General features: G+C 45.2%; 1 protein-coding gene across 1 annotated transcript in view; it reads left to right on the forward strand.

The window, feature by feature from the left end:
* The window catches only part of kcnq1.2 (potassium voltage-gated channel, KQT-like subfamily, member 1.2), a gene marked incomplete at its 5' end in the record, with an annotated part of 186,345 nt that overhangs the window by 16,600 nt on the left and 143,208 nt on the right, over positions 1–26,537 (forward strand). The window contains 12 exons of the mRNA XM_080002890.1: positions 1,981–2,107; positions 2,468–2,546; positions 2,773–2,869; positions 4,463–4,603; positions 7,976–8,086; positions 8,297–8,392; positions 9,165–9,302; positions 15,397–15,565; positions 19,683–19,709; positions 21,738–21,791; positions 22,256–22,370; positions 25,270–25,332. Of these exons, the coding sequence (XP_079859016.1) occupies positions 1,981–2,107; positions 2,468–2,546; positions 2,773–2,869; positions 4,463–4,603; positions 7,976–8,086; positions 8,297–8,392; positions 9,165–9,302; positions 15,397–15,565; positions 19,683–19,709; positions 21,738–21,791; positions 22,256–22,370; positions 25,270–25,332 (1,217 nt within the window). The remainder of the gene's footprint in view (positions 1–1,980; positions 2,108–2,467; positions 2,547–2,772; positions 2,870–4,462; positions 4,604–7,975; positions 8,087–8,296; positions 8,393–9,164; positions 9,303–15,396; positions 15,566–19,682; positions 19,710–21,737; positions 21,792–22,255; positions 22,371–25,269; positions 25,333–26,537) is intronic.

The raw sequence follows: 26,537 nt of genomic DNA on the forward strand, positions 1-26,537 counted from the left end.
TTGAATTTGAACTTAAACAAATTATTTCACGTTCTCGGTGATTATGTGCATCCGTTCATATTTTACGGTGCTTCCAACAGAACCCGGCTTCCAGTTATTCTCATGGTTTTTTCGGTAATCCACGTCTCAGGTAAAAAAATAAAAAGTGGCGCTCCTGGCTAAATACAGCTTGAATAAACAATGATTTTCTTGTTTGGTCGCTCGTGTGAGAATGGGTCCACGCCGCAGATAGACGTGGGAAAATAACCTTCCCTCTACGTGCGCTGGCACATTTTGAACGGGCACGGCATCGGCTCAAACGGACACAGTGCAGAAACTGTGTCTGCCGCTCTCCGTGGCAGACCATAATAAAGGCCATGGCTGGTCAGTCAAGTTCAACTGATCTGGATGTTATTAGGAGCCACTGGACCGTCCCTGTCTGCCTCTGTTGTTCTTCCCTGCCCTTCCAGACTCTTTGTCTTCATTATCTGTGTGTCCGTATTGCCGTCTGCCCGTCCCCTCTTCCTGTCTGCCTGCTCCTCCGCCGCCACTCAGCCGTAGCTTCACTGGTGATACCAGGAGGACTTCAAGGATAATTTGCGGATTTATTTTTATTTTTTTCCCAATCTGGAGCCCTATTTTCTCCCTCTTTTTTCAGCCGTAGCGATCGTCCGCGACCGATTTAGCGTCGGATGCTTCACCGTGGCGCGCCGGAGATCTCAGCGGGAATACATCTATTACATCTGCAATGCCGCGTACAAACTATAAATAAATAGTTATATATATATAAAGTTTTCAAAGGCGTGAATGTCGTATTTGTGGATCATTTTTCTTATCCTACAGTACCCGGGATTACAACAATTTCTTTCCCCGCAGGTTAAGCAGAATCCAAACACGAAAGATGGCCGAATTAATCTCGTCCCGGTTTCTAATATGAGGCGATTTGCGCCGCAGGCTGCTTGGGGTCGTCCACGCACGGTCGTCCCTTTATCAAGTATTGCACTGCCCCCGCCCCTTCCCCTGCCCCTGCCCCTGCCCCTGCTCCTGCTCCTGCTCCGGCTCCTGCTCCCGCCGCTGCTGCTGCTCCCGCTCCCGCTCCTGCTGGCAGTGCAGCGCTATCCTCGATAAAGGGGGGGCGACTGCTCCTGGAATGACTGGCAGGTCATTGTTTTGGGGTGTCATGGTGCCGTGTTGTTGCAGCAGGGTTCAGGGTATAAAGTTTCCTGCGGAGCGGCCAGTAATCAAGTCGGCGGCCACCCACACGGCCTCTATCCATTACCGGGCCAAATATTATGGATAAACGGTGGCCAGGAAAAGGACCTCCATCGCACAGGCCTTATCAAATCACACACACACACACACACACACACACACACACACACACACACACACACACACACACACACACACGCACACGTACATGCCTGCCGCTGGGGAGGCCCGACGACACATGACCTGCAGATGCAGAGATGCATACAGATACGGGAGGAGTAAAATAGATGATGAGTTGGCCTGGACGCAGAAAGGTCCACACTTGCAGCAGAAACGTCCTCGTCTCCCGACGGAACCTGATACGCTGCACATCCCATAGACGGCGGCGGCGGCGGCAGTGGCGAGTCGTTCTGTGTCCTCCGCCATTGAGACTTTGACCCCCCCCTCCCGGCCTGAATGCAAACTGTCGCCGGCTCCGGGTTATCAGCGTCTCCATCTTTGCTCCTGTGGGTGGGCTCGCTGCTTGGAGACCACCTTGATCACTCCGTCAGCGCAGCTGTCAAGCACCACTCATAACAAATCTGGGATCGCGGTGATTGATTATAATGGGCCTTAATGCCTTCGGATTAGCCGTAACACACGGCGACCGCTCCCACTGCGTTCTGGAAAAAAAACAAAAAAACGAAACCTGTCTTATCTTATCTTGTTTCCACATCACGTTGGCATTGGAGCTCCTTTCCAGGTGAATGACTCTAACCCTCGCTGTGCGTTTTGTGTTGTTCTCCGCAGGAGATTGTGCTGGTGCTGTTCTTTGGCACGGAGTACATGGTCCGCCTGTGGTCGGCAGGCTGCCGCAGCAAATACGTGGGAATTAAAGGACGCCTCCGCTTTATCAGGAAGCCCATATCTATTATAGGTGAAGCTGCAGCTTTGTTCCATAGCACTCGAGGGAAGGGCATACATTGCTCAATTGGATTGGGAGCAGATTTGATTTGAATGAGATATCAGGGTTTGTCAGACTTTCATTGAGGACAATCCAGGAAATTGTCTGCTGGAAAAAACAAAATAAAAGTAACTTGCTTAATAACATGTTCACTGAATATTTTTTTCTTTAATTAACAGTTTAAATGAATCTATTTATAACTGACCCTCTTTAATATTTGTGCATATTTATGAATAATAATTTGTGAATGATATTGTAAAATGCATCCTGCTTGTGTACCAGTGACACACAGTGAAATAATATCTTTCTGTCTTTCCTTCCTCCCTTTGACAGATTTGATTGTGGTCATTGCTTCAGTCATTGTGCTCAGTGTGGGGTCAAATGGCCAAGTATTTGCCACATCTGCCATCAGGTAGTGTAATCACGTGCTACTTTGATTGCTTGATCGTAATTCTTTTTTTAGATCAGAAATGTCAATCATTTCATGGGAAATATTGAAAATTCCGAAAGCACCGAACGTCACAACTAATTTATTCGTTTTTGTTTTTCGCGTCCGAAATAATGACGACATAGTCCCTAAGGAGGAGTCTTTTGTTTGGTGTTTTGTCAGAAAATGATAATATTGGATCCGTCCTCAGGGGAATCCGCTTCCTCCAGATCCTGCGCATGCTGCATGTGGATCGTCAGGGCGGAACGTGGAGGCTCCTGGGATCCGTCGTCTTTATTCACCGACAGGTAGGATCACAACGCTGCGGTATTACATCCAATGAATGAAACTAGGTGGACCTTCATCTGAGCTCCGGCCGAGATTCTGGCCTCTCAGACTCAGAAGCAGACAAAATAAAATTTATTTTCCTTTTACGCATCAATAGTGTCGATGAACGGTGCGGATTCCGTGGCGTTTGTGCTTCGAGCGATGGCAGGTGCGGCTCGGATACGGTCATAAAATTGTGGCGCACAGGTGCGGCGCACATTTACGGCGCTCTTCGCCTGTGGAGCCTCGAGTCTCGGAGCGAAAGCGCCCCCCCCCCCCCTTCCCGTCTTCACTGTTGATCACTGGCAGACAAACAAAAAAACATACCGTACGCTGCCGTCGTTTGAACACCTGCGATGATCGCATCTAAGAGCTCTCCTGCCACGGCTACGCTTCCCTACCTTAATTGCCTGAGATAAGAAAAGGGTAAAAAAAAATAACAGTAATAAATAAATAAATAAAAGAAAACGTGTCTCCCGGCATTTTTTCACCAAATAAGGCTCCTCAGCACAGTTTTCCTCACGTGTTCCTCCAGCGCACGTCTGATTGAGCCTTTCCGGTTGAGCTTCTCGCTGCCGTTCATGCTGCATTAAGCGCTCATTACGGCCAGGTCTGGTGCACGCCGGCAAAGATGCCGTGTACACACACACATACACACACGGGCGCGCGCGCACACACACGCGCACACAGACAGACAGACACACACACACACGCGCACACGCGCACACGCGCACCAGCTAACACATCCGTAGACACACCGCCAGCACCAGATCTCGCTTTATAAGGAGAAGCGATTACCGGCTCTTATTTTCGGTCGTACGCTGCTCCTCTCAGACTAATTCATAACGCAGTCAGAGGACGTGATCTTCTTTTCCACTTTGTGCTCTCGCCGTACTCGCCCCCGCCTTTGATGTCTTCGCGGCGTATAATGGGAGCGGCTTTGTCTCCGAGGATTATGTGCAAATGTCAAACAAATAAAACGCGAGGCGAGGGCGAAATCCCGTCGAGGGTGATTTATCGTTCCCCTCCGCTGAATCGAATCCTCCCTTTCCGCTTTTTACCGAACGTTCACGCTGCGGTCGACCCCTCCGCGGGAAATACTTTACGTTGTCTCAAGATCTTCTCGTCAAAAAAAAAAATTTGAACAGGAAGGAATGTCATGTGTGCCAAGATGCGTATCTTTTCCCTGAAACGGTTTCATTATTTGATATGGTCCCGAAACTGGGCCTGCATGAAAGAAAATCTAAAATGGCTAAATAGATAGGGAAATTGCGTCGTGCAAAACGCAAAGATAATGAAATAACAGAATAAAAATAGAAAGAAATGGCCATGTACATGAACCTAAAATAAAATTAAAATTTGCCTCAAAATGAACAATATAAATAAAACTTAGAATAAAACAACAAACAGCACAATTTGGCAATATTCCATAAACATTCAAATAAATAAACAAAGGAATTTGGTTATATTGGAAATTGTTAAAAGTGCTGACACCGGAAAATGTTCAAGGAACGATACAGCACATTTGCATGAAAACCTAAAAATCTCGTGATTTCTTTTTTTGGTTCCCGCAGGAGCTGATCACCACGCTGTACATTGGCTTCCTGGGTTTGATCTTCTCCTCCTACTTTGTGTACCTGGCGGAGAAGGACGCCGTGGACGAGGAGGGCAAGACGGGCTTCTCCAGCTACGCCGACGCCCTGTGGTGGGGCGTGGTGAGCGAGGCATTACTTTCTCAAACACGAACCAAAAGGCTCACGGTGCTGAGATCCACCCCCCCCCCCACCCCACCTCAGGGAAGCCCCCAAACAAAGAAGTGAACACATCGATATGGAAGTTAATTTTATTGGAGACACATGCACATACGCATGGAAAAGAGCAGCAGCGTTTTACAGTGGCCCCGAAACAACAGTTGCACTAAGGTTGTTAATGCTGCATATGAAAAAAATGTCTAAAAACATGGCGATTTACATACTTATATTCTGGTTGATTGTTGCACAGTTAAAATAAAATAGCATTTAAAAACCTTCATATAAAAAAAAAAAAAAAGAAAACGTCCAGCAACACGGTTTGTTTTAATAACAGATTATCTTTGGAAGCAACGTGTCCATAAACACCAAACAGAACTTTTGCTGATAAACCACAGATATGGACATTTTTTTTCCTTTTTTCTTTATTTTTTCAATTTTCTGTAACTTTTATCCTATTTTTAGTATAAAGGGAACATGGGGCCCAGGGATGACAGACGCTTCTTGTGAAAAGTCCAGACCGTCAAAAAGACCTTTTAATACACCGTGGTGGCAACTCAACCTTCAAAAAAATCTCAAAAACGTCCTACTTTGCGACTCCGCCCGCAGTTTAAACACACCCATTTTAACGTCCTTCGTGTCATTTTCACAGCTTGCGTCCCCGCAATATGCCAAATCGTTATCGTTATCCAATCACAGAGCTATTATGCAGCCGTCGACTTCGGCCAATCATCGGCCCCCAGACCTCCCTCTTCAGTTCTGTCCTCGGCGGCATTGTTTGGCGACGGGGGTGCTGCTTTTCACGTGCGGGGACGGTTTTCGGGGGGCGGTTTTCGCCCCATCTTCTGTGGGTTTGGGCTTTTCCAGAGCCGTTAATTAAACAGTGGGACTGGAGGCGCGGGGTAATGAGAACCCTACGGCCGCCTTGTGCGGGGGATCAGCGCGCCACAAAGAGACTGTAATAAACCATTCACCTCCGGGCTCCTCGGCTCAACAGGGCCTTCACAGGCCCAAAATAAAGTGTCAGGTCCTTTAATTAAAACTTTGATTGTGGGATTACTACCTTTTTGTAAACGAGGGTTGAAGGGGTCGCGGGGCTCCTCGCCGCTCTGTGGAAAGGTGAAGAAAAGCTGTAATTTGTGTTGTTGTGCGACGACAAGGAGAGTGTGTCGGCTCGGGGGGGATTTGAACCCTTTTTTTTTTTGTTTTGGGAGACTGTAAACCTGACTGATAATACTGCTGGGAGGGGTGTGTGTGTGTGTGTGTGTGTGTGTGTGCACGTGGAGCAGGGCGATATTAACTGAATCAAATATCACACTTGTCTTTTTGACAAGTAATTCAATAACGATAATCTGGCCATGCAATTTGGGAAATATTTAAGAAACACTAGTAATGTGGATGTTAGGACCAGGTTAGGACGCAGGTTGTGCTGTATTGATCCCAAAAGTCAACATTTACACTCACTATATAAGTAACTAATCCCACTCGATATCTCATCTCATACCACCGTATCGATACTATAATAAAATATTGCCCAGCCCTAGTGTGTGTGTGTGTGTGTGTGTGTGTGTGTGTGTGTGTGTGTGTGTGTGTGTGCGCGTGCGCGTGGGTGCGTGCGTGTGAAATTAATTAGAAAATGATATTGTCCTGATTGCCGCACCCTAAGCCCTTCCAATGTTTTCCAGTGTGTTGTGCAGGTGCAGGCACAGCTGGAGGATTCATTCCCCTCCATCCCTCTCCCTCTCCCCCTCTCGCTCGCTCGCTCGCTCCCTCTCTCTCTCTCTCTCTTTCTCTCTCTCTCTGACACACACACACACACAATTTTATACATGTCGCATGTCTTCCACTCCCATCAGCTCAGCGGTAGCCGGAAATTATCGTCTCTTTGCCGGTAATTTATAATAAAGCCCAGCAAATGCAACGCCTGCCGTACATTCCGGATGACAGAATTACTCGATGATTATATCGATGATGATACGATTATGTATAGAAGATAACTTCTCTGTTTGTAATTCTTCGGTGCACGCATTTGCACACACACACACACACACACATGCAGACACACACACGCAGACGCACACACACACACGCACACACACACACACACACACACACACACACACACACACGCACACACGCACACGCCCCCTGTAAAGCCCTTGAGACTGGGCTCGGCCCGACCTCTGTATAGACATGAAGAGGCTTCTACCACACACACTTTGAGTATTACACTCTGCACCGAGTGCCTTGGGTGTGTGTGTGTGTGTGTGTGTGTGTGTGTGTGGGGGGGGGGGGGGGGGGGAGTATTTGAGAAGATCATTCCACTCTCATGTCAGGGGGGACATTGTTTAGTCATCGGATTTGTGGATGACGGATTAAGGCCCCCCCCAACCCCCCCGACACCCACCCACTCCGACCCAAACTCCTTCTTCTTTTCCCCCCAAAGCTCTTTTAAGTATCTCACCTTACATCAAGCTGCTTTGTGTTCCCCCCACAGACGCACACTGTAAGACAAGTGTGCCCTGGATGGGACACAATCGCCTCGGCTTTTTCGGAGTGGGTGTAAATGCAAATGCGTGCGGTGTTTTCTTTTTTTTCCTCCAGAAAATTCCTATGCTCAATGGGGATTAGCTGGAGGGAATCGTATTGCCGTGGAGGAGAAGGGCCTTGAATACCCCGGCCATCGCAGATATGGAGCCCGGCCAACGGCGGCTGGAGACATTTTTTCCTCCATTGTCTTCGGCGGAGACGCTTTTAGCGCCGGGATTTATGTTGATTTTTTTCTACTCACCACCTTCACAGTTCATTATATAAAAAAATAAAAATAAAAAAAAGATTTATTTTCTCGTGTATTTCCTCCCCACATCACGTTTCTGAATGGAGAGAAAGCTCCGGTTGAGGTTATGAGTTTTAACTTTCTGTTTGAGACAGCGTTTTACTTGCGGGACGCGCGGCAAAAATGAAGGGTTAACCACTAAACTCCCGAATTGCAAATTTGCAAAGTTTTATCTTATTTCAATGAAAAATAAACCTCTCATCCCTTTGGGACGTTTTATGAGAAAGTTTTGTAGAAGTTGAAAAGATATGAAAAACATTGCGTAAAATGATTAAAACAGATGTTTGTTTTTTTAAGTCCTGATATGGCAAAGAGGGAATTACAGGTACGTGTTTTATCCTTTATGACTGCACAACCCTACTCTTAAAAGTAAACCCAGTGGAATTCCCTCCGTCATCCCTACCCCAACCAATGAGGTTCTAGTTTGATATGATTGATAAAGTACCGGTCAGCCATTTTTTTACCTGAGTGTCACAAGGCGTTTGGACTCTTTTTGTCTCCAGGTCACCGTCACCACCATCGGCTACGGAGACAAGATTCCTCAGACGTGGATCGGAAAGGCCATCGCCTCCTGCTTCAGCGTCTTCGCCATCTCCTTCTTCGCTTTGCCCGCCGTAAATACTTAACTTCCCGTCCAGCATCAGATCCGTGCGCATGTTTTTTGTAAAATCCCTCGGACTCATGGAATCACTGAATCAACGTTGATGGATTCATTCAAGTATTTATGTATTAATGGGGGGGAGAAAAAAGACTTTATCACTGTTTATTCATTCAATGTTGTTCACTTGTACATAGAACCTTATAATTATGGTCTCCATGTTTAGGGCATCCTGGGCTCTGGATTTGCCCTGAAGGTTCAGCAGAAGCAGCGACAGAAGCATTTTAACCGTCAGATTCCTGCTGCAGCGTCACTCATACAGGTATTAACACCAAAATACAGTTATTTACACTATAATACAGTTATTAACACTATAATACAGTTATGCACACTATAATATAGGTATTAACAATATAATACAGTTATTAACACTATAATAAAGGTATTAACACTGTAATACAGGTACTAACACTGTAATATGGGTATTAATGCTGTAATAAAGGTATAAACACTGTAAAACAGGTATAAACACTGTAATACAGGTATAAATGCTGTAAAAGAGGTATTTACACTGTGATACAGGTATTTACACTGTAATACAGGTATTAACACTACAGTATAATACAGGTTTTAACACTGTAATAAAGGTATTAACGCTGATATACAGGTATTAACACTGTAATACAGATATTAACACTGTAATACAGGTTTTAACACTGTAATAAAGGTATTAACACTGTAATACAGGTTTTAACACTGTAATACAGGCTGTAACACTATGATACAGGTATTAAAATGTGACACAGCTAATAAAAGTGATTTAAGTATTATCGGCTGTATTGGCAGTAATTGGAGTTGGAGCAGTGTTTGTGATAACTAGTCACAAACACAATCATCACACAATGTGCAGAACAAAGAACAGTAACGGAGGTCGTTCGCAACAGTATCACTTATAAACAGTTGTAAGTAAAAATACTGAGCAGTAGATTACATGAACTGGCTTTTTTATAATACGTAACTGATAAATTCATGATCTAGTGTTTCAGAATTGATTATCGGTCATTTCAAGGTTATTTGATGGTGATTTATTTCAGACTCTGTGGAGATGCTATGCAGCAGAGAAGCCGGGCGGCTGCCCTGCGACGTGGAGGATGTACTTCCTGACCAAGGAGACTACGGCCACGGTCGACTCCGACATCTGCGGTTCCAACGTCAGGAGGCTCAACCTATCCGTAATTATAGCTATTTTTTTAAATTATGCTATTGTTAAAAATATTTTGAAAAATCCACAATATCTTCTTTGTTTGTTTTTTTTTATGGGGGGTTACACTACAAGTCCCTGAGTTCCATTTGAAATGGCTTTTTTACACAATTTAAAGAAAATATATAAAATATGGGATATTTTAACTCGATGATCATAAATAATAAGATTACAACTTTTAATAATAAATAGAAATAGTAAAAAAAAATGTAAGTAACAAATACTCAAAATTATTTATATATATATTCAACATATACTGTGTATATTTTTGTATATATTAAGTGATTTTATTACATTTATTTTTTTTTTACCTGGGAATCTGAAATAAAATGGATCTGCATTGTTAGTATACGTTTGATAATGTCCTTTTCAGTGTATGATAAGTAAAATTTACACTTTTTCGACACAATTACAAATGTTTGAGTTCCCATGGAACGTAGCATCAGTTCGTTCTGTCGCTCGTCTTTCTGTCAGCATTACGTCTCAAACAAGTTAAATTTTCAGAGTTTCCAATGAACGCAACATCGGCTAAGGCAGTTTGTCAATGACAATGAGTCTACACCACGCAATAGTTATGGTATACTGCAGTACCAAGCAACAATGTCTCTGAACTGTAAGCCTTTCCCTGTAACACCGTGCCAACGGTATAACTTTATGTTGCAAAATTGAAGATGTAAATGTTAATTCACAGTCACCTTCCCCATCCTTGAAAAATAATTAAATTGTCTTGATTAAAGTTATAATAATTTGTATTTTGATATACTGTATATGTCATTATTTAATAAAAGTATTTATTAATTGGATAAACATAAAACTAGGGGGAAATTAATACCGTGAAATACAATATACCACTGTATTTTGGTAGATATTTACCATACTGTAAATACCGTACTATGAAATTTCACACTTTTACATCCCTACCACGCACCGCACACGACGCAATTTGGTCGTAGTCGCGATGTCACAAAGCGTCTCACTCCACAAACTAACCCTGTTCCATTACCCGACCGGAGGTTTTAGAACGTTGGCGTGCCGGTGGCGCACGAAAATGTGGCTACTTCGGGTCAAATTTTGTCGTTTTTATACTAAATCCTGCTCCGCGTGTGGATCGATTTGGATGAACCTTGAATCACGAGATGTCTGCGACCTCCCGGTTCTAACGACACCTCAACCATGTCCGTAGCTGCAGCAGTCCTCCTGTTCTGGACACTTATCAGATAAGTGTCAGATAAGTGACAAAGAAAATAACTAAAATCCTAACAATAACAATATGGGATAAGAAATATAATAATTATAGCTGCAGGCAGCAATACATGGGCTGCAGGGTAGTTGACCCTTCATTTAAGTTTAAAGGACGGAATATGCTTTGGCTCTCTAGTCATTCCGACCTGGTTACAGAGTAATTCTATGAATGGTTGGTGTTTGCGGCTTTGGGTGGGTTTCCTACGTCGCAATTAAAGGCGGTTATCATTTGGCTAAAATGATAATCACGATTATTTTAGTCAATATTGTGATCATGATTATTTATCAAAAACACAATTATTTATCACACATTTTTAATCCATCTTGGGCAACATAATTATTTTATGGCAAAAAAAACTGCCTTTTACAATAACAATGTATTTTATAAACCTATAAATAAAAAAACGAAGGTATATAATGAAATGAATTGTGTGTGTCGTGGGCTGTACATTTTTGTTGTAATTCTTGACCTTATTGCGAGGTTTCTTTTTCGGGGTGTGCTTTAATGCTGTTTCTGAGTGTTGTGCTGAGTATGTCACAATGTGCTGAGTCAATGTTATCGACATTATGTGTACCAAATTTGGAGGAAGATTCATGGTGAATGGGGTACGAGAGAAGACAAAATGGAGGCTAAAGCTAAGACAGCTTTGCAACTAGTGCAAGAAAAGTGTTTCGGAAAACACAAAAAGAATGAAGATTTTCAAAACGCACACACAATAAATCCATGTTCCTTACATTATGTAATTGCTTATGGATATTGTTACCAGTAATTATGATTCAGGAAGTTTGGATACATTGATATTTCTGGAATGTCTATCAATTCTGACAGTGATGTTATTGGGTATATTGTAGAACTTACCCTGTTGTGTGTTAGTTGTCCTCAGAAGCGTATATATTTATGACATTTAATAAGCTGCGCTTTTTTAAATCTAATTGTCTTCTGGTAATACTTTAACAATTTTTTTTCCAAACATAATAAAAGTTAATAGTAATAAAATAAAATAAAATAATACCTGACACTTTGTTACTTTGTTACTTCATATGGTTAAGAGTCTTTATCTCATACTCCTTTAGTTAAAGTCCAATCGTGAGTATATCTGTGTGTGGGGTTATCTTGGTGAGGTTGTGATTGGTGATCACAAACTTCTTCCACATTACTGAACCGATCTGGATCAAACTTGGACGACGCCATGTTGGAACTGCCCCGAATACACATCTTATTCATTTTGTCCGTGGGTTCGTCTGATCCATGACACACATAACGTTTTGACTTCAGATACATCTGCACGTGCCGCCATCTTGGCGAGGTCCCGATTGTTGACCAAGCACTTGACCGCAGTACTTACCCCTGATAACAATAACAATAATGCAAAAATGGCGTTCACATCATATTACATTTCTGGCGGAGAGCCGGGAGCTCGGCCACGCCCCACAGCATCTCCCTTTTCAACACAACCTCATCCATGTCGCTCGCACAGCAAACAAACACACACAGAAATGCACACACACGTAGACACATACAGTATACTCCCCCACCCATCCCACCTCCTCCGCCAATCCCAGGCCTGGATCCTGAATCGGCCAGGATGACTCGAGGCCTTTGTCTCCGCCGGACAAAGACTCAGTCAGCTCAGATGATGTCACCGCCGCCTTTCTCATGGGAGTAAACCTTTGTCCAGACAAACAACAACCGGAAAAAAAAAACTTTGTTCTGCGCTGAACCGGCGCGTGCGCGCTCACACACACACACACACACACACACACACACACACACACACACACACACACACACACACACACACACACACTAGAGAGAGAGACACTCTCACACACTCCTCCAGCATTTCCTTCTCTCTTCCTCGCTCTTTATTTGCTCTCTTACCACCCTCTCATTCGCGCTTCGCTCCTCTTTCTCCGTCACTAACTTTCTCTCTTTCAGCATCAGTTTCGCTCTTTTTCTCCGTGTTTCTCTTTCTTCTTCTTCCCTTTTTTTTTTGCACATTTTCTTTTTTTTCCTCACTCTACTTCTCTCTCTCACTTCCTCTCTCTCTCTCTCTCAGACACACACACCCTCACACACACACACACACACACACACACACACACACACACACACACACACACACACACACACACACACACACACACACACACACACACACACACACACACACACACACACACGCACGCACACACACACATAATTTCTCCCTCAATTATCACTTTCTCTCTCCGGTCTCCCTCTCCTTCTCTCTCCCCGCTCTCTCTCTTGCTCCCTCTCTCTCTCTCTTTCTTAATGAGTCATTCCGTGCCCTGGTATTTGTACTGAACTGAAAGCCACTTGTCAATGCCGCAGAGTCTGATCCGCTGAGTTCATTTTTTTTTTTCTTTTACATCTTTGCTGTCAGCAGCCTGGGCATACAGCACAGAGTATTTGTGCCATTGCATCCAAGACAGAGTTCATCTGCGAGTGGAGTTCAAATTCTCAACCTGCAATGCCACTCTTTATTTATCATCCCGAACTGCTTGCAATAACTCTGTCCCGTGGACGACCCGTGGGATGGCAAGAGCACAGCTATTTTATTATACAAGACCTCCGCCAGTCCCCCTTTTTGGAGCATGAACTAACCATGATTTAATCTATAAACAGCTAATCATCATTACTTCTCCAAGAGGGGGAGGGAGAATCAGCACGGGTGAGATGGATAAACAAAGAGACAAACAACAGAATGTAATTCACAAAACATAAACATAGAAATATCAGATGACAACATGTATTTGACAAAACATAATTAATTAGGTTGACAAAAATTGGAACGGCAATTACAGTGAGTGGCCTTTTCCTGTGGGAGTAAAGGACCATATGGGAGTAAAGGAGAGAAAGGGAAAAGGATGTAATCAGGGCAGTGTCTGGGCGTGGGTTCGAGGCAGATGCTGGTAGGGTGTGTGTGTGTGTGTGTGTGTGTGTGTGTGTGTGTGTGTGTGTGTGTGTGTGTGAGAGAGAGATATGTCCACCGGTGAATGCATGGGACTTGCCCAATTAGTTCTGGTGTATGGGGTCAGAACTATATACAGAACTATATAGTAGCGCCTCCAAGCATCGGAAAAGGCCTGACAGCCACCCACGAGTCCCGCAGCCGTATAGACACCACACAACCTAAAGAAAGCTCCGAGCACAATGCACCATAGCCACAGAAGACGCCCCGTCCCCCCCAACCCACAGAGGAGCTGGGAGCCCGCGGTGCAACACCCACACATGACCCCGAGGTGCATGAAACAGACCCAGAGAGCACAAAGTGACCCTGCACCCATTAGACGCCCATACGGCAAACTGAGCCCAGCCATCGCCCACAGACAGCCACATATGCGGCCCCTCCACGACTGCCAGCAGCTGGGGCACCCACCGCAGAGACTGGGAGTGAGGCCAAACGCCGCCACCCCCATCTGTAGGCAGGAGACCCACCTGCAAGTGCAGAACCCAGGGCCTGAGTGCCAGGCACGCACTACAGCGGGCCCGTGGCCGACAGACCGACACCCCCGCCAGGACCTCCTGCCCCAAGGGCGAGTCAGCCGTGCCCCCACGCCCTGCAACGGCCAGTGCAAAGGCGAGGCCCACCATGGGATGCCCTATCCGGCTCGTATGAGTGGTATTGAAAGTGCAGGACAGTCGTGAGGCATGTGACGGGCGAGATCGCAGCCGCCCGCCACATCCCTACCCACATGGCCCGCACCCCACCCGTCCTGCAAACCCTAGGCCTATTGTATCCGCTGAGTTCAAATGATTGAGTTTCTCCAAAGGCCACGGCCATGACGTCGGCGGAGGCACCGGCTTTTGAGGAATGACTCACATGCTCATAGCGCTGACCTCTCCCTGCCCAAATGAGATCACATGTGGTGGGGTTTACTTCAGCGTGACCTGGGCGAGCCCGGAGAAATTTGAGCGGATAGCATAAGGCGCTTTTCCACAGAAAAGGTGCAGGAACTAAATGATTTTGGTTGAGCCATTGAGCCATGAACCGTTCAGACCCAGAACCTTCTGGATTGTGCGGCCCCTCAGTCATCCCCCGAAAGAGTCCTGGTTCCCTAGGAACTGTGGAGATCCGGAGGAGGCGACGCAAAATGTTTTCATATTTCGTGTTCAGGCTTCCCATTTATTTTATTTTTTTATCAAACTGACTTGCTTGGGGAAAGGAGTAGTACCAGCAAGTAGTGACTGTTCAATCAGTTTTCGGTTGTTTGTGTTTGGTGTAGCTCCACCCCAACGGTTTCCATTCTCCGAAGAAGTACCACCTCACTTTGCTGGGACTTGTTTTGGGACCAGGAACCGGTGGAACCAAATTGGGAACTAAGTCCTTCCCGTGGAGAGCCGAAGTATCGTAAAACAAAGTACCTGGTTCCTGAAAAGGTTCCTGCGGTGCTAGAGGGGCTTTACACTTGTGCATTGTGAACTGAAAACAAAAAGTGTAACAAATATTTATTCAAACTGTTTCAAATACGACCTGAACATTTGTGAGCAAATCAGACAACCAGATGGTTTCATCATTTGTCATTCGAACAGAGCTCCAGGGGCCTTTTTTTAGACTATTAAAATATGTATTCTCAAAAAAAGTTATGAACATTTGACATTTTACCACCATGTCCAGCTCCGTGTATTAATCTGGAACAGAGCCGGAACACAGAACATCAACTTCATTTCCATACGCACAGGTTCATCACGCGATGTTATCCTTCCCGGTCTGCGTTGAACAGGGAGTTGATCGAGTCGCCGTTGTCTCTCTCTCTCTCTCTCTCTCTCTCTCTCTCTCTCTCTCTCTCTCCGGTAGAAGAAAGGAACCAAGCGGAAGCTGAAACCGTCCAGGGGCAACGGCTCGGGGGGGGTGTCCTCGGAGAGAGCCGTGTCCATCCCCCAGATCACCTACGACCACATCGGCGAGTCGGAGGAGAAGAAAGACCTCTCCTTCTTCCTGGACGAGTCGGCGGGGGGCGTGGAAGGTAAAGCCCCAAACAAGAGATGACTGGCGCCCTGGCTGCGTCAGTTCATGTGTTCTTTATACGGGTCTACACTGTATATTTATTTACATTGGACGTCTTTTTAAAGTGGCAAAAGGAAATCCCATATTTTATACCTTTTTTGGCTGCCACTTTTTAAGGAACAGCCATTCAATTTATTTGCGTTATGCATGTAGTCCTCTATATGTCGTTTTCCATAAATTTGGAGCTCTCTCTGGAAACATCACTTCCATTCGAACTTTGAGTAGAAATATGGCTGTTTATTTATACCAATGAATACCAGTTAATTCTTTAGTTTTTGTTCTGCTCATCACAACAAGATGAGTGACGCGTATGAGAGACGATGCTTTCCCGGTGACAATTTGATGCTTTGGAAATATTTCCTCTTATTGTATTGAGCACTTTCCTGTTTGAATGTAAAACTCATCCCATTTTGTTGAGCTGAATTAGGAATGCCATTCAATTTTAAATGTCCCTTTTTTTTTTTTACTATCCCAACAAAGAAAACAAGTCACTTCCTGCAAAGCTAAAACCCAAACAATTTATGGAGTGATGCCACACTGATCTTAAGTTAAGAACAATGAATGGAAGACACTTCAAACATTTGGCTGAATCTATATATATATATGTATACAGTTATTTTCATGATATGGTATAAAACTAATTATATTTTTTCCATATCCACGGTACATAAAATATTTCTGAGCAGGCCTGTTTTATGTTTTAATTATTTATTTTTCTGTCTGCGTGTGTGTGTGTGTGTGTGTGTATGTGTGTGTGTGTGTGTGTGTGTGTGTGCATGCATGAGGGCGTGCGTGTGTGTGTGTGTGTGGGTGCTTGTGTGTAGGGGCGTAGTTTCCAGCGTTAAAACTTCAGTCCCAGACTTCAGGTTAACACAAGGTCTTTATGAGTTTTTCCTGTCAAAGCACACTGTATAACCATAAAACAAGTTTGAGCACGTAGAGGTTTTTAATTAAGGCAGAGCATCGCCCAAGCGACCCGCCACGAGCACCGCTGCGTGTCTCGCTGGGTGCTTCACTGGATGCAAAGCACACACTTTTCTTGTGTTCTTTGATGCTTTTGATGGCAAACATACAGCATGATGGGGATGATGATGGTGATGATGACGATGATAATAATAATTATATTAATGATAATAACAATGATAATCATCATCATCAAGTTGTTTTGCTTCTCAAAGAACATCTTATAAAAGTAATAATAAAGTCATAATAATACAAAGAAAATAGGTACAATGAGTAAAAATGCTGAGTTAAAAAACACAAACTCATAAAATAGAAAATGAAAACATAAAGCCTAATATGAAATATATTAATATCACAATTTAAATAAATAACAAAAAAATTGAGATAAAAGCCAACTCGGGAGGCCTTAGAGCAAAAGCGCTGTCATCCTTAGTATTAAGCCCGGACACCATTTCACTTCGTGTTTTCTTATCAGTGTTTCTTTTATTATTGTTTTTTTTCATTTTTTTATTTATTTTTTTTTTTAATGAAAGGTAACACCAGCAGGAATAAAATGAACGGCAAGGTCAAGACATAAATTACCCTGGAAAAGTGTCCCGAGAAGCTGTGGAAGTCGTAAAGCGGCGCAGAATGGCCAGCGTCTGCAGGGTCCGCAGCGTCTGCACCCGCTGTCGCTAATGATAATGTTTGGAGTCGAAACAGCGTGGAACAGTATGATGTGTGCTTCAGACGCAGCCATAAAACAGACATGTGCTATGTCGACTGTCTGCACCGTGGGCAATTATTTTTCATGGAGCGCCACATGTAGAACTGTGCTCTGCTGTTTTTTTTGTTTTGTTTTTTGCTTTCATTTATTTTCTTTTCAGGATATTATTACTGCATTAGTTTAATTTACTTCTTAAATAACCAACAAATTCTATCAATAAGTTAGAATCTTGTAGAATAGTTAGAATTAGGGTAATCAGAATGTCCTTTATTTAGATTCTTCCTTTTGTGCACATTGACTTTTAAATGGCTGCTGTTGACTTGCTGTAGGCTGTGTTTTGCATATTTTGCCTGGGCCCTTTTGGCAAATGGGTCAGTCTGTAAAGGGGACATATAATGCTCCTTTTCGACAAGTTAATAAGTCTCTGAGGTCCCCAAATAATTTTTTTGATTTTTTTGTTGCTAAAAAAAAAACACGCACTCAGATTATGCATTTTAGCCATTCTTACATGCCTCTAAACCAGGACGTTCCAGGATGCTCTGTTTCAGTGGATGGCGCCACCCTCCTGAGGCCCCTAGTTCTGTGAGCCAGCGGGGTTTCAGCATAATTTCCGAGTTCTGTGAGCCAATAGGGTTTGAGCTTTTCTTCCGGGTTCATTTTATTTTGACTTTTCACCTTATCAGTCCACCAAAATCTGTGTCTGAACAAATTTGAGGCGTGAAATAAGCAATCCAATTGCTGAATCTTCACTCATATTACATTGTGGTGTGGAGATGGTGTGGTTTGAGCAGTCACACCTGTCCTGGTCTAGGTAATTGGGGCCCAGGATCAGAGTGGCTGTACACCTGTTATTGGTCTCACGAGCAACAGGTAAAACCCCCATCCCCCCACACACACAGGATAGGAGCCGTTGTCACGACATGCTGTCCATCTGCTCCGGGGCTTGTTCCATCGAGCCCACTCCCTAAAATAAACTGGTTTTGTGTCTACTCCACCGTCTGTGCCGGAGGGCCCTGAAAACACCACTTGGGTGGAATGTGGCAGGCCAGGCTGCCACATAGATCTACAAGGCCTTGTTTAAAAGTTTGTTCCATCTTTGGTTGCCGACACCGCACCTGAACACCGCAGGGATTCTTTGTTTCGTGTAAGCGTCGGATAATAAAATAAAATAAATACAGGTGCAATAAAAACAACGCTATTTTAACTGGTTTTGTTTGGAGAAACGCACTGCGGAAAGGAAGCGGGATCACGCAGCACAGCCTACAGTCTATCTACTGCATACACACAGCAGAAACACACAGCAGAATTATTTTTTAAATTCTTCAATTTCCATCGTCTGCAGTTTCTTCATGGACAGTTGCGCTTTCTTTTCAAAGATTTGTGCTGGTCCGTGCGCCAACAGAGCAGTCTCCGGTGGCGCTCTTCTCCAGCCGTGGGTACAGTTACTCAGATGGGGGGCGGTTATAATTCTACTGAGGGGCCAAGTGACGTAGGAAGGACATGTTTTATGAAATAGACGGACCCACTAAAAACTTGCTGGCTTGTCTTATTTCACAGTGTGTATTTCAGTAGGCCCATCAGAGACCCACATGTAGGTGCACAAGCGCTGAAAAAGTGAGTTTTGCATAATAGGTCCCCTTTAAAATAAATAGAGGTTTTTGGCCTGAGGGTTATTTGCTTATAAAGTAGAGTAGAGATCAATGTTTTTTCTTATTGCGTATTTATTGTGCTTCAAGCTCGCAACTGTAGATCCAGATCCCTCCCCATCTTTAGATGTACGTACTTAAACCATTTATGTGAGGCAACTTGATGCAACTTTCAAAATAAAAGTCTAAATTTGTTTCACAGTTATTTTGGTAAACCGCTCTTGATTTAATTAAAGTGGCAACCCCACGTCCCAGAATCCCATTTTAATCTGCAATATGTTTTTTTCTCAACATCTGGGTTTACACTCGTCCTCACCCTTTTTTTCCCCAAATTTTGCCTCCTTCTGATCAGTTTTATTTATTTATTTATTTTTTATTTTTTCATGGTTACTTGAGGTGGTTGGGATGTTTTTTCATCCAAGGATGCCACCCCCGCCGCCAACAATCGAAGCAGCATACACACTAGAGGAGCCTATACTGTACATAACGCAAATACATTGAATATCTGTTTCTTATAAATGGCCAGCTAAATAAATACTGGATAAACATCAAATGTGGGATTTTTTTGAACAAAAACAATTGTACGGATTACCACTTTAAATCAAAGTCTGCAGTTTGTGTTCGGGCATGATAACTTTTGCGCAGTGACAGAATTATCTGTCCTCGGTAACGTCATACTGCATCTGTGGAAGGGTGACAGGGTTGTTTCGAATCATGTGCTGCATTTATGTTGAAACGCCGTCTCCTTCCCTTGTCTCCAGGCATCACCAGGATGTTTAGACAAACGGGTGAGTTGTTCCCCTCATCTCCTCTCTCTAGTATCCCTTTCTTATCTCCGCGCACCTCATCACGCATGCGAATATTCCAAAATGTGACTCCGAGCTGCGGTGACGTCCCCCTCTTGACCCCCCCCACCCCCCCGGGAGGGGGGCTGGCGTGGTCTCATCTTACACTCTCAGGTTCCCCGTTCGGTGTAACCTCCTGTGCTGGGCCGCCGGGTCAGGAATTAGCTTCACCCAAAACCATGCGAAAAAAAAAAAACAACAAAAAAAAGAAAAAACGGGACTCCTTTCATACGCCTGTTTTTCTTTCAGTCAAAAGGAACGCCGGCAAAATGTGACCCCCGAGGAGGCGAAACCGTACGGCGGCCCCCCTCACGCCAGTCAAGTGGTCCTTTCTCGATTCCCCCGGGTTAATAATCAGCCGGTGTGCCTTTATAACGTGGCCCGGACAGTATTTTAATTAGGCTTTCTGGCTGGCTGGGTCTTTGTCCCCCAACTAGACCGCACCAGAGCCAAGCAGAGAAATCCAGACAGTGGGCCTGGCCCGGCCCGCTTTGGCACGGCACGGCTCGGGGGTTGTTTTTTTCGTTTTTTTTTTTTTTTTTTTCTTCTCACCGGATCTCCTGCCAACAACCCGGGGTGATGGGTAGTTCTGTCCTGGCTGGGAGCGGTCCCGGGGCCCGGGAACCGTGGGGACCTGGACCAGGGCACGGGGGGGTTGGGGGGGGGGGGGCGCGGGGTGGCGGGACGCTGGGGGTGTTAAACAGCAATTGTGGAGCTCCAGTGCTCAGAAATAAACTTGCGCATTGTGCGATCCAGTCGACGTCCGGCTTTGTCGCTCCGCTTATCTGCCGGGCTCCCAGAGTCCGTCCGCGTAGCGCCCCCTCGCCGCTCTCTTTGGCTCCTTTCTATCTCTCCGTTTTTTTTTCTTTCTCTCTCTCTTTCATTCACTCTTTCTCACCCCTCTCGCTCGTCTCACTCTTTCTGCGCTCCCTCTTCCTTTCCCCTCCCCTCTGTCATTCTGCTGTGACATTTCTATGGCTGATTGTGTTTTTCCATCCCCGTCGCCTTTCCCACTAGACTTTCTATCATCACCCTTTCTTACCTTTCTATCTTTCTATCTTTCTGTCTTTCTCTCTTCTGCGTGAGAGGCCCCCGACCAATCGCGTTTGCCCCGATGGGCCCGAATGCACAACATATTATTAAAAAGCCCCCGTGCTGATTCTGCAACTGATAAGATAAGCAACGTCTCCCTCAGTAAGCTGAAGGTGAAGAGCAGGGCTAACCGGAGCCCAATTACTCAACAAGGTCTCTGTGATTTTAGCTCCCTCCCTCTGCCTCGTCGTCCCCCCCCCCCTCTCTCGCCCTCTCTCTCTCCCTCTCTCTCTCTCTCTCTCGCTCACTCATGGACAATGTTTAACAAAGTCGATGATGGAATACTAAGGAGAGTGAATGGCTTTTGCCTGAGTCGGGAATGGTCATTCTGTTCCTGGAAACAGATTTGCCGATCCATTCTCTCTCACAATGGACCTGGCGGGTGGGGGTTCGGGTGTGTGTGTGTGTGTGTGTGTGTGTGTGTGTGTGTGGGGGGGGCATGTCAAGGCCCGGGGGCCGTCTGACCGCGGGTCAAGCCCTCGCTACACATGTTGTATTTTGCTGTTGTTTTTAGCTGCCCCAGCAGCCAATCCGGCTGAAGGGCGACGATTTGTAGAAACAGAAAAAAAGACGTGTTTCTGTTGTTGTTATGGCTTCTGCAGTGTTCCGCTACAGACGTGGTCCATTCTCACATTTTTTGTCCCTCTCAGTTTACGCGACTCAATTTTCTACCTGAAAAGCAGAATCACGACGCTCGTCACGGATTGAACGCTGAAAATACTTTTCCGGCTCTCCTCTGGGGTGCCTCTTTTTCTTTAATTTTTTCAAGCGTTTCTCCGCGCTTCGCCCTTTTGCGTTCATTTCAGTGTGCCCCGTTACTGTGCTGCTTTTGTCGTGTCTCCTTTTCTCTTTTAATAACTTTTGATTTCTGGACGCCAGGTCCCCCTCATCACTCGTGGTCTTCCTTCGCTCTGAGCTGTCCTGCCTCCCCAGGTATCTTTCACTTTAAGGCTCCGACGCGCCCATCTGCCATTTTATGTTCCTCTGCTTTGTCTGCTGTTTTTCACCCGGGTTTGCATTGGCAGCTCCACACGGGGTTGAATCCCGGGTGCTTTCATTGAGTTGCAGGAAAATACACTGCAAAAGGTCAACGTCAAGACGAAAATTTAAACTAACAAGATTATCTATCGGTGTAAAGAAAAACGATTTTGAATTAAAAACATTTTCTCGAATGAAGGATGATGTCACTTATTTAAGATAGTTAATGACATATTTAAGATAGTTAATGACATATTTTTTCAAAGCGAGTTACAGTTTCCTATACACAGAATTGTAGGGTGCTCAATGCAGCTTCAAATAAACAATAACGTCTATTGTTATTGTTGTTGTTGGCAATTTGCTGGCTTTTTAAGATTTAATTTTTTTGCAGCCTAACCCTAAATCTTTGGCCCCTACAGTGAAGGAAAACCTCCGGAAAGACTCCCTCGACATCTCCCGGGCCAACAGCTTCGCGGAAGATCTGGATTTTGGGAATGAGGACATCGGCATGCCCCTGGTAGCGGGCACCGCTCAGTAAGTCCCGCAAAGTACCCGTCTTCCGTCTCCTCCATCCCCTCCGGACCCATTCAGCTCTCATCCATCACCCCGCACGGACCCTCCATCCTGCGCTCCATACAATGCTACTCACAGGGGTCCATAGTACCACCAGGCCTTTTGTTGGGGCCAAAACAGACCCTCCAGCCGCTGTCTCAATGAAGCCGTGTTGTTGAACTCTCTCGAGGGTTAAAGAGACTCTCGAGGGGCCGGGGCCATACCAGGTACAGAGAGTCATAAAGAGGATTATCCCTGCAAAATGTCAAAGAAAGCCTTCTTAATTGGTTTGGGACGTGGAAGGTTGTTGGATGGCTTGTTGCAACATGCCCTCGGGCCATGTTGGCGGATGGAGTTTGAATGGATGTGAATGCACCGCCATCGGTTACTGTATGCTTGTGTGCGGACGGTGCCCTCGCTTCCTGCTTAAATTAATTCCATTCGACTGAATGGAGATCTTTATCTGAGGCAGGAGTTTCCTGGTGTTCCCATAAAGCGAGTTGTGGGGCGGGGGGGGCATTGACGACGAATTAAACAAGCTGAATAAGCGGGGTTTGTTGCGGATACATTTTTCGGTCCCATCACTGGCCGCTGTGGGGGTTCTTTATACTTTTCTTTGGCCTGTTTATCAAAATCAACTGCCGCTGGCCAGCACACTGTTTGTTTCACAGGTTTAAGACGTCAGCTGTCAGCAGGGGTGTTTACTTACTGGACAAGTTGCAGGACTTTGCGCTGTTGCTTTGTCAACACAGTTTTCTGGCAAAAGCCCAAATGGCCGGACCAGGGAGCCAGCGAGCCTTTCCACTGGAAACCGGTCATATGTCTTGTTGCATCAGCCGGTGTATGTTTAGTGATAGGTGTCAGATGACTTTCTAAAGTGTGGACTCTGAACAGGGGCATTAACATTAGGATCGCAGATCTTATCTATCTGTGTGTGTGTGTGTGTGTGTGTGTGTGCTTGTGTGTGTGTGTGTGTGCGTGTGCGCATGTGTGTGTGTCTGCCCATTGCTTCTATTGAGGGATTAAACACAGCACATAGCTGTGCCACAGTTAAGACTTGCAGACTCTGAGGTGCAGTTGGATCCTCAGGGTTCTTCATGTACATTGCATATGTGTAGTGTTTTTTGTACTTTTTTATTTGTTTATTTTTACACTATGAGTTTGAAACATCTAGCTCTCTAAAACTATGTTTCAAATGGTGTGAAATAAAGCTGTAACAATAGATGAAGCAAAAATTCTGCTCTTACAACGGGGGAGGAATCTCCCAAAACAGCAATGGAACAAGACTCAAGACCTGGGACACAAAACAGTGTCAACATTTAATTTAATAGTTGTTCCTATTGACACTACTACTACTACTACTACTACAACTAAAATCAAATGATTTAACAAAAACATGGTTCCCTTAACCACCATTGGTTAGCTCACGTGTGATTAGGTGATTATAATAATTGTGTTATAAGCAGAGTGTTAGTTATTACAATGGGTCGGGGGAGGTCAAATTTTTCAAAATCACTTGAGTGAAAGTTCTGCCACAAAACTGCATTGTTCCATATCCTTGTGCATTTTTAAGTGGGTATACGGAAATCCTGGAGCTTTCTCACTGGGTGTATTTGGCGTATACCTGTGAATGACGTAGACTACACCACTGCGACGCAGCCCCCTTCTCCTCCTGGCTCCCTCTCTCTCTCTCTCTCTCTCTCCTGCTCTCTCCCTCTCTCTCTCTCTCTCCCTCTCTCTCTCTCTCTCTCTCTCTCCCTCTCTCATTCTGCTCTGCTTCTCATCCTCTCTCTTCCTCTCTCCTCTCCTCACACGCATGCCACTGACGCACTGGGCCTGTGCAATCGCTCGGTCAATATGCAATACGCTCAGTGCAATGGTACGGTCCACTTTAGGGATGTCTGAAATCGCATTATTACAAGATTTTTACAGGCGCGAATATGGGAAATAAATTGTAATATTTACGATCACAGGTAAGAAGGATTTGTAAAGGTTTCGACCCTTCCGACCTGTTGTCTTCCCCTATTTTGGGGGGGCTCCAAGTCTTTATTGGGGTCAGACCCCCCCCAATCCCTCCTGTAATTCTACTACAACATCCACTGTTTACACTCCATTATATCATGTAGTTTGGGGGGCGCTGCTACTGGTCTTCAATGGAGCACTTTAGACACAACGTGCTCATTCAGCCACTTGGACTTAATTAGATTTGATGGAGCAATATGTCATTGGTTCAATGCAAAGTCCAATGAAGAGAGGAGTGTTTGAGGCCGTTTTAAGGGTCTGGTGTAAAGAGGGAGTTTGTGTTTGCACTGTGATGTCACCACAGGCCCCGGCGCAAGAATTTTAAGCATCGTGCAACTGGGCGAAATTCTGACTGTCTCGTGAAATAACGTTTCTTTGCACACGGCCTTGTCTTGGAACGGGGTGATATGGTAATCTGTCGTTCTTGCAAACTCATAGCAACCTGCCTAAGCGGAATCAAAAGCTAAAATTGATTCAAATGTTTTTGTCTTTGGGCCTCCTCCTCACCCCACCCATGCATCAGCATGTAAGTGCTGATGCATGTGCCTTCATTCATATGCGATCATGCATATCTATATCATAGATTATTATAGAAAGATATTATATTGATATCTTTGGACCCTTGACCTGCCCGCTGCACCTGTTCTTTCTCCCAACAACCCAGAGGTTCCTTGATGCTGTGGAAGACAAAAATCATTGCCATAATTTGAAAAGGTGGCTCGTCCGACACTTTTCAAGCGCCTCCCTCGCTATCTTCCTCAAGGAAACACGACCGACCAAATGGTTACAAAATGTTCTCCCAGCGCAAAAGGACAACATATTGGTACATTGATTTTATCTGCTTCTCTCTCTCTTGCAGTCTGTTGACCAGCCCCTCGGTGGTCGAGGACTCTCTCTCCACACTGCACTTGAATTCCACAAGGTACTGTACGCTCCCCCGCTGCCAGCGTTGCCTTTCACGCAGGATCCTTCCCCCGCCTCCTTCTCCTTTGGCGTTAACTCTATCACTGTGTCGGCCTCCGTGCCATTTTCTGTGCTGGTCAGAGGGTCCATGGAAAAACTGACTGGGAGCTGAACTATGACATCCAATAAAATATATCCGTCACCACCCAAACTCACATAAATCCTCTCTGACGGCCACTCCCGGAAAATGTTATTGCTCCTACAGTGTCTTTCCCCGTGTCGCATATATGATCCCGCTTCGGGGGTTTATGGGGAATCCTAAAGAGGAGCTGGCCGCTATGGCGTGGCCCCTTTTCCCTTTAAAAAAGAGTGCATTTTTCTTCGTCAGGCCATAACTCCCGAGGTTAGCCTGTGTTTCCTGATAGCACGGCGAGTGGAAATACCACCCGATACAGGACGTCGGGGTGTGGCCGCGGATCTGAGCCTCTGTTCAGCTCGAGTCCGCTGAAATCGACAAAAGTCTAACCTCCTTCCCTGAATTGATCAGGCTCGTAGGCTGTAGATGCTGGGTCACTTCTCGTGACAGCAATGAGAGAGGACTTTTCCCTGTGGTCGATTTTTCTTGAACGCCAACACGTTTCCATCTTGACAGCGCTCCGATGAGCACCGTGCCAGGTGTCCGTGCTCCGGCCTCTTCTCCGGCGGTGCTCTGATCGCCGACACGCAGATGAACACTCCACTCGGCGCCACCTCCTGTGCAAAACAACCAGTGTTTATGGAACCACGCGCATGGCTCCTCGCGCATCTGACGAGTGCCGTCGCGTTAAGTTCCCGCGAACCCCCGGAGGGTGCCGTTTCAAATCGAGGCCGGCTCCGTGAGAGGCTTTCATGTTTGCTCATTATCATGATCGTGAAGTTTTTGGGGTTTTTTTTATCTCCGGCTCGTCCAGCGCGTATTCTTTGGATGTGTAATTGCCGTGCGCTGTGTGGCAGTCACCAGTGGACTGACCCCCACAAACATTCCGCAAAATGCTTTGTGAGTCCGACCAGCCTCCGTCACAAATTAGAGGAGAAAATATTGTCATTATCTTGGACTGTGTCAACATCTTTTCATCTGTGTTGTTTAGAATAAGGCCCAGAATAACTTGAAGAGCTAATCTGTCCTCATGATTATATATAAATATTTGGGGACGTGCGTTTGTGAGTCTAACTGTGGGTGTGTCT

Source organism: Zeus faber (assembly GCF_960531495.2).
Source record: "Zeus faber genome assembly, chromosome: 6".
NCBI classification, from domain to species: Eukaryota; Metazoa; Chordata; class Actinopteri; order Zeiformes; family Zeidae; genus Zeus; species Zeus faber.